This window comes from Rhinatrema bivittatum, chromosome 16, assembly GCF_901001135.1.
Source record: "Rhinatrema bivittatum chromosome 16, aRhiBiv1.1, whole genome shotgun sequence".
Taxonomy (NCBI): domain Eukaryota; kingdom Metazoa; phylum Chordata; class Amphibia; order Gymnophiona; family Rhinatrematidae; genus Rhinatrema; species Rhinatrema bivittatum.
The window spans coordinates 11,490,390-11,499,196 of NC_042630.1; the positions used below are offsets into that span (position 1 = coordinate 11,490,390).

At 38.3% G+C, this 8,807-nt stretch overlaps 1 protein-coding gene across 1 annotated transcript; it reads left to right on the top strand.

Annotated features, from left to right (window-relative positions):
- The first annotated feature begins 1,620 nt into the window (after positions 1-1,620).
- Positions 1,621-2,556, top strand: LOC115077272 (olfactory receptor 11L1-like). Its single transcript, XM_029579558.1, has one exon. The coding sequence runs from the start codon at positions 1,621-1,623 to the stop codon at positions 2,554-2,556; it is 936 nt and encodes a 311-aa protein (XP_029435418.1).
- The last annotated feature ends 6,251 nt before the right edge of the window (positions 2,557-8,807 follow it).

Below are 8,807 nucleotides of genomic sequence, written 5' to 3' on the forward strand. Positions count from 1 at the left end.
AAAATTATTTTAAACTGCCTTCTCAGCTATAATATGGCTGCGAAAGCAGTGCACAAAACTTTAAAATTGCAATTACATATGCCCATGATAGAAGCTATCCAAGGGACAACATGCAAAGGTGTGAGGCACTGATAGTGGGGGAAAAAAATCGATCATATATAAATTAAAGAGTGCCAGCTTCTAGAGAAACTAGAAATAGGGAGAATCCAGCTTCCTTGCAAAAAGTCTTTTTTAAGCAACACTTATGTTGAGGTGACAATGGACCGGACCCGTTCCTGACAATTGGAGACACAATCACTAAAGTTAATGAGAGAACAACCTGGGGTCCAGCGCGCACCATACTATGTGGTACATTATATACAATGGATGAGAAAGAAATTATACTAGAATTAGAGTCCTATGTTGCCGAAGAGAATAAATGATTGTTTTAAGGAAACCTGGTCCAGATTAGGGATCTAAAGGATTTCAATGGATTAAGAGCAGTAACAAAAAGGGAACATTGAAATGGCAACAAATCATTAATTGGGTATGCAAGCGAGGGGAGCAGAGTGAAGAGAGCACTTCAGTTCCCCAAAGTAGTAGGAGAAATAAACAATAGCAAGAGAATGGTGTTCATGAGCTACTCATAGATGCAGAAAGAGGAGGGCATGCACAATTTGCAGGAGAAACAATGGGAGGCAGGAAGAGCAATTAGGCAAACAAAGGATCAAATTAGAAATTTCTAGGGGCCACAATTTTCTTTCTTTTTGTTTTTGATTCAATTTGTTTAATGTTTATTTCACTTTGGATCATTCGCTGAGCCAAAATAGACATTAAATGAACCTCACTAAAACAATCACTAAACAATCACTAAAACAATCCCCACCATCCCTTTGCCCCCTTCCATTGCACTGATGGAATGGTGAAAGGGGCAGGAGGCTATCCCCACTCACTCCTGCCCTGCCTTAAAAATGGCACCAGCCTCACAGTTGGCTGGCTCCATGTTCATTTACAGCCATAAAGTAATATGGCCATAAAACAAGCTATTAAAACTGACTCTCAGCCTATTATTTTTGTTTTTGATAAAAAGAGATGAGACCTGGTGCAGATCATTTCCGTATGAATTGTATGATATTTTTAGATAATTAATCCAATGTCACCTAGATTAGTAGAGAGTGTATATGATAAATTTTTAAGATAAAATGATTCATCAACAGATTAGCTTCAGGCCTGTATGCTAAGAATTGTTGATCAACTGGATTTAATCTCTTCATTTGCTAGGCACATCCCTTTTAAGTCTAGCCTAGTCAGATTTTGACTTGGCCTTCATTCTACTGAATGTCGTAGACAAGTTAATATGGCCAACTGCTGTAATTGCTACATACACAGGAGGTCTAGACATGTGTGTGGTAGTTGTTTTATAAACAGATTTTGTTGTTTACCTGGCATCCAGTCAGAAAACTAATCAATATAGACAGGACAACAAGTGAATTGGTTTGCCTGCCACCCCTTTTAAAGTGTTGGTGAATAAAACTTAGAGCCACTGAAAGGCAGAGGGCCCATGGCGATTGCTTGCTATATATTTTTAAGAGTTTTCCTCCTTGCTGTTGTTTTCTCCGCAGGTAAAAGACTGATTCAGCAATGAATACTTCTGATCACAATGCTACAACAGAATTTGTAATCCTGGGGCTTGTGAACTCCCAGCAGACACAGATATTGCTCTTCTTGGTGTTTTTATGTATCTATTGTCTAACCATTATGGGAAACATTGTCATCATCACGGTGGTGAAACTGGATCATGGCCTCCACACCCCCATGTACTTCTTCCTTAGCAACCTATCTTTCCTGGAGATCTGGTACACCACCACGATTGTTCCTAAAATGCTGGCCAACTTCCTTTCAATAAGCCAAACTATTTCGTTTTCCAGCTGCATGACACAATTGTACTGCTTTGTTTGCCTGGGGGCTACTGAGTGTTACCTCTTGTCTGTGATGGGTTATGATCGGTATCTGGCCATTTGCGCCCCACTACATTATCCAGCACGCATGAATAGCACAGCTTGTTTCCGACTGGCACTTGGTTCCTGGGTGTGCGGCATCCTCACGGGTTTGTTACCGGTGATGTTAATATCTAGGTTGGAGTTCTGTGGTTCCAATTATATAAACCATTTCTACTGTGACATTCCCCCACTCTTGAGTCTGTCTTGCACCGACACCTTTGCGGCTGAAATAACCATTTTCATGTTGTCTTTCTTTGTTCTGCTTTGCTGTTTCCTCTTGACAGTGGTATCATACATTTTCATCCTGTTCTCCATACTAAAAATTCCTTCCACCACGGGGAGGCAGAGGGCATTCTCTACCTGTGGGTCCCACCTGATTGTGGTGGTGATATACTATGGGACCATGATATTTATGTATGTCAGACCCAGCTCCAGCTACTCATCCAACCTCAATAAAGCTGTATCTGTCTTTTACACAGTCGTCACTCCAATGCTAAATCCTGTGATTTATAGCCTGAGGAACAAAGATGTGAAAAATGCCACAAAGAAACTGGTGCACAAATGTTTTTTCTCATAGATATATTGCACAATTATAAATATATATCATGCTGGACTGAATTTGGATTGTCTGTAGGAAGACAATGATGCATTGTGTCCAACCTTCCTTAATCCCTCCTTTTCTGGACAGTTATTTATTTCTGGTTACTCAGGGAAATTGCCAGGAAACATCCAGAGGGGTCGCCAATATTTTTTCCCTCCAAATAACAAACTTCAGCAAAGCAATGATCGAAACAGATCCCTGGATCAAAATGAATGGACTCCTGAACCGATGGATCCAGTCTCTTGTGCATATGGATCCTCACTAGGTTGAGAAAAACGTCATGGTCCAAAACATATCAGAAATATGATAGCCTTCCAAATCACAGGCTCATGTTTGCTTTATAACCATTTAATTACTATATACAGTATCATAATAACAATCTTTTTTATAATACCAGTGAAAGTGAAACAAAATTTTAACCTGTAATAGTGACTTCTTGGACAAATTTTCAGATACCCCCTCTTCTCTTCCAATGTTGTTTTGATGGCAGTATCTTCTTTCCTATAGTAGTGGAGTCTCCCTTCTATAGAGAAGAATATCATTTTCATGTGTACATCTATAAGTCTATAGATAGATAGATAGACATTCTAGTTAAGGAATAGGGCAGAGTTCCAGCTTTCATTATGAAATCTCCCTGACAGAGTCTCCACCGTGCTATGGTAAAAGCCTTCCCTCTTAAAACATTTGTCTTTTGCTCTTCATTATAGCAACAAAGTCTCTCAATTGTGAGAAAAAAAATGGAGATTACCTGTTCCAGCCAAGAAGCTTCCCAGATGCTGTGATGCCCTCACCTCAGTTATGGAATCTGCTCGTATTTCAGCATCTTCCCTCTCAAACTGCCTGCTTTGGTGAAAGAGCTGATTTTTCCTTTTTCAAAATTGTTTATTGAATTTTGTATTCTTAAAATAATACAAAAATCCATATCAAGCAAGGCAATACTTCAAAGCACAGGGTAAAATAAACCTCCCTTTACACCTGTAGTACAGGTCTCCTCAATTTTATTTAGCTCATGGAGGCTGAATTTTCTGTATTATTATTCCAGTGAACTCTGCAGATGTCACCTGTCCCTTTATAAATACCCCTCCCCCCCTGTATTCTCCTGTCCATTATGATTATTTTTCATAGAGCATAATCATTATCTCACGTTCCCATCGATTTATGTTTGCTTTTATTTTTCTTGATACTAAAAGAGCGATAAACAAAACTTTTCCTTGGCGTTTCTCAGTTTTCCTCTTTCAGTCATCCAAAGAGGCCATACACCGATTACGGGTGGGTCGATCTTCCAAAAATCGGTCCATGTGTAAATTTGTGGGCTGGTTTATTTTTCTCTTAAAAAAGTGTTGGTATGGCAAAAATCCAATGGATCAGGGAATGTATCACTGATTTGATAAAACACTGCCTCACATTTACCCTGAGCTGTGGGATAATATACTCAAATGGGGCCATTTTTATTAGCCTCAATCTTACCTGGAACAGAAGTGTATCATATGGTTGAGTATGTCTGTGAGTGTGTCTGTAGTCTGTGTGTGTGCTCACCCCTTCCCCCACCCCCACCCCCCAGTGTACAAGTTCTAAATGGCTAAACTTGACTGAACCTGAATCTGAGCTTACTTAGTACCTTTCCCAGTTGATGAGTAACTTGGTGGGGGGATGAAGACAGGAAGGGGCAAAGTTGACAATTTCCGAAATGCATGGGGGTCAAATTCGACTCAGCATGTCCGCTGGTCCAATTCTAATGAATCCTGATATCTGGAAGCAAGGGTATCTAGAATGTCATACTTTCTACAGGTTTGCATTTTAAAAGAACGAATGGAAATTCACCGAGTATACATTTCTTTGTTACCTATTGTGAATCCTGGAATCAGCATCTCAACTGTTTTACTGGGGAGAGAACATGCACTGTATTCCTTGTGCCAGTGTCTTGAAAGAGGAGTAGGAAACATGATTTAGTATGTTTCTGTCATGGATAATAAACTCGGTTTGTACTTTTTGGATTTATTCAAGGATTATCGCATTCCCTTGCAAAATTCCTGATATTTACATTTCTTAAAGTAGCTCTTAAAAATTCCAGTCAACATTTCCTGACTCCCCCAATTATGAGGTGAATGAATAAAAGACTGAATTTTACTTATGTATAATTGAAATATGAAGGCTTATGGAAGATGCGGCAGTGACCAGTAATCAAGGTTGAAGCCTTGATGATGGGCGCTACTGCTCACAAGCTTCCAACTTGAGCTAATTCAGACCTTTGAGCTGTGAATTTCTTGGGGAGGGGTCACTGTTGGCTTTCTGTGAAACCCTCTCACATCTGCAGGCTATTCTTACATCTGTCAAATCAAAGCTAGGGTACATTTGATGATTTCTTTCTCTTACCAGTGCTGTCCTTCCAGGGCATCCATTCACATATCCAAAACAAAAAACAAATACAGTAATATTCACTCATAAAATCTCCAAGCCTTCAAATCCAAATGCATGCATAAGCCACACTGCAGCTAAGGGTAACAATTTGGCATTACTTGGCACCATTGTTGGTAGTCTTAACCCAAGTTGTATCTGTTCTGTGGTGGGGCATAGTGCGTGTATGTGTGTGTGCATTTGTGCAAAAAGTTTGCACTATTGCTGCCTGTGCTGTACCTCTTCTGTGGTGGGACAATGTGTGTGTGTGTGTGTGTGTGCGTGTGTGTGTGTGTGTGAGAGAGAGAGAGAGAGAGAGTGATCCTTGCACTGTTATTACCTGTGTTATACCTGTCCTATTGTAGAACAACATGGGTATGTATGTATGTGTGTGTATGTATGTACATGTGTATGAGGAAAGCTTGTAATTTTGTAGCAGTTTTTCATAGTGACTTATATTCATGTGATCTAACTGCACCCTATTTGAAGGAAAATTTGGACCCATCAAGAGATTTAATGATTAATTATCTAAATGTCCACTGGCCGAGGGCAGAAGATTCTAGGTGCTTACTCCATTCTCCTGTGTATTTTCCTAAAGAAAAAGAAAAACACAGAATTCTTTTGTAAGCACTTTCGTATTGTTAGTCTTCTAGTTTAGTTTAGTTAGACCCTTGCTCGCTTGGGGGCTATGATGCCAAGAGTCTTCACTTGTAGCATGGCTAAGGGTTTTTTTTTTTTTTAAATTTTCTTTCTTTTCACCCCTTACTACCCTCTATAACCCAGCATTCACATTGACAGTCTTCAATTTGGAGGTGCCCTAGACCCTGAGTCTCTGTAGATTCCAGTACGTGTGCACACTGAAATGAATGAATCCCACTTCTAAACGTCACCTCTGGCCCATCACAAAACAACTCCTATTTCATAGGTAAGAAAACAAAAAGCAATGATTCAAGGTCATGATGTTTCCCCGGATTGGGTGGAGAAACTCCTGCAATGTGTAAAATTTCCTCCTTTTTCTCTCTGGTTTTTTATCTCTTTCAGACAGCACGGAGGCTCGAAATGAAACATTAAACCTTTACCCATTTCTCATCGACCAATGTTTTCTTCTCATCCCCTGCCCTTCTCTTCCCATATGGCAGCAGGTGTTATTGCATGTTTATTGTAAAGCATATTTTCGTTAACAAGTTTAATGTAAAGTTTATTGTTTATTGATTATTGTAATTGTTTATTGTAAAGCACTGTTGCATATGTTTGTTCTAGTTCGCACAGCTGCAATGTTTCTGTTATCTGTGAACCGATGTGAGGTTACTAAACAAATGTCGGTATATAAAAACTGCAAATAAATAAAATAAATAAATGTGTATGCACGGCTGGGTACACTGGGATAGGTGTCCACAGGGAACCGGTGTTGGACGCAGGGCAGTTCCGGGTCCTCTGGCCCATTTCTCCTGCTTCAGAACTAATGGTGCACCAAGCAAAGAATGCAAACATGCATGTGCCTCCTCAACAGTAGCATTGGTCTTGGCTGCCAGCAGCAAGGTGTAGAATGCTTTCCAGCATTATCTTCGAGGCAGGCTTATCAAGGCTGGAAACCACAACCAATTATCTCAGGTTCTTGCTGCCGCATACAGGGCAGAGGGGATTAGAAGCCTGACGGGTTTATGGTTAATATATGCCACCTGCCCTTCTCTTTTTGCTGCTGGGCATTCTTTATACCATCTGTGTGATTTATGAAAATGTGGATTAGCGGTAGTCTCAGGACCAACTCTTTTGGATTTCTGCTTCTCATCTTGATAATTGAAACTTCTTGTTTGAGCATGGTTTTTACAGTCAGTTTTGTAGATGCTTAATGCAAGTCATATTTTTCAGTGCATTATGTGAGGTGGAAACAAAAGTGAAAATAAAATCAAGCTACATAACATTTAATGGAGCTCCTCATTTAGGAGGCCTGCTATTCATTTCTGAAATCTATTAATTTGTTTATTATTTATTTATACATTTTATTTTATGCGATCCCATGACGGTTCAGCACGGATTACAACAAAATGTGCATAAAAAAACTCTTCAATCAATAAAATTATAACAAATAACAGAAGAAATAAAACAATAATGAAATTAAAACAAAAAAAAATTGGATAAAATAGAAGGCATGCATCTCAATTATTGCAGAGAAACTTAGTCCTAAATAACAATATGAGCTTTTTAAAACAGAACATCTTTAACCTGTTTACAAAACTGCATACAAATCTTGTATTGCCTTAATTATAATGGGAGGGCATTCCAAATCATCAGACCAATAATAAAGAATGATTTAGATCTAGTCAACTGAAGATGGTCATCTTCTATTGCTGAAACATTTATTTATTTATTTATTTAAAAGTTTTTATATACCGGGGCACGTGGAGCACATCACCTCGGTTTACAGATAACAAAAACTTAGCAATCGCTTTACAGATCAACAGATTAACTGAAAAAACAGACAACAATGCAACCAATTATAACATCAACTCTTATGAATACAGTCTAGTATATCTAAGGGAGTAAACAGGTCTGATGCAATAGCAATTCACTTAGTTATGATTTTTGATGAATGTACGTTCAATTCCATAAAGAATGAATTAGGATTAGGAAGGGGCGTGGTGGGAAGGGGGAGACCAAGAGGTAATGGAGGGGATAGGAGTGTATAGGAATTGAACCCAGACAGTTAGTTGTAAGCTTTTCTGAATAACCATGTTTTTAAGTTTTGTTTAAATTTTTTGTGGCATGCTTCTTGGCGTAGGTCAGAGGGCATGCTGTTCCAAATAGTTGATCCTGCTATGATGAACGAACGTGCTTTTGTAGATGCAAGTTTGGTCATTTTCGGTGAGGGGATCGGTAGTCTGGCTAGATGCTGTGGTCTAGTTGGTCGGAAAGAATCTTTAAAGTGTAGGTGTTCCGGGAACCAATTCATGTATGAGTCTCTGAGAAGATGAATGTATTGAGCGAGCTGAAGCATAATATTACAATTTCTCAGATACAAGATGAAGCTTTGTATTAAATGCCTTATACATTAATGTAAGCAACTTAAACTGTATTCTTTGAGATACAAGTAACCAATAAAGTTCAATCATGATGTCAAGTTTACTCTCCAATATAAATTGTAAAAAATTCTGACGGCAGTGTTTTGCACCAGCTGTTAACACCCATATCAAATACGTCAAGAGCCCTACAAAAAATGTGTTGCTATATTCTAGATGACATAAAAGAACAGACTGAATAACAAGTTAAAACTCATCAACTGGAAACAGCTTATTAAGAAACTATAAGGTCTTTAATTTATAAAAATCAATCTTAGCAACTCTTGTAACCTGTTCCTTAAAAGATCATTCAGTGTCAGTCAATAGAATATATAAAACACAATGAAATTAAACAAAATAAACAAAATAATATACCCATCAATAATATCAAAAGAATGACACAAAGAAGTCCTTCCTATCAAGAGAACAGAAATTTATTTAACAAGTCCTTGGGGTGTAATAGTAGAGGACTTAATTAGACCCTTTGGGTAGTTTTATTAACTATAAAATCATGATACCCAAGATTTATCTTTTGTCTTACATGAAACTCCGTGGCAGACTAACTAAAGAAATCCTAAAACTGGAAACCATGTAGAAACACTTATTCTGTATTCTCTGCTACTGCAGACTATATTTTTTGAAACTGATGCATAGACAAGTAGCACAGATATATGGAGTGCCTTGCAATAGATTTTTTAAGGTATGTGTGGGTTTTTTTCACTTTATCTAGAATGAAGACATTCATTGAGTTAATATAGGTGAAATTGGTGTTCTCCA

Excerpts from the sequence above, each read along its gene's own strand:
- LOC115077272 (XM_029579558.1), top strand. The coding sequence starts at position 1,621 with ATGAATACTTCTGATCACAATGCTACAACAGAATTTGTAATCCTGGGG.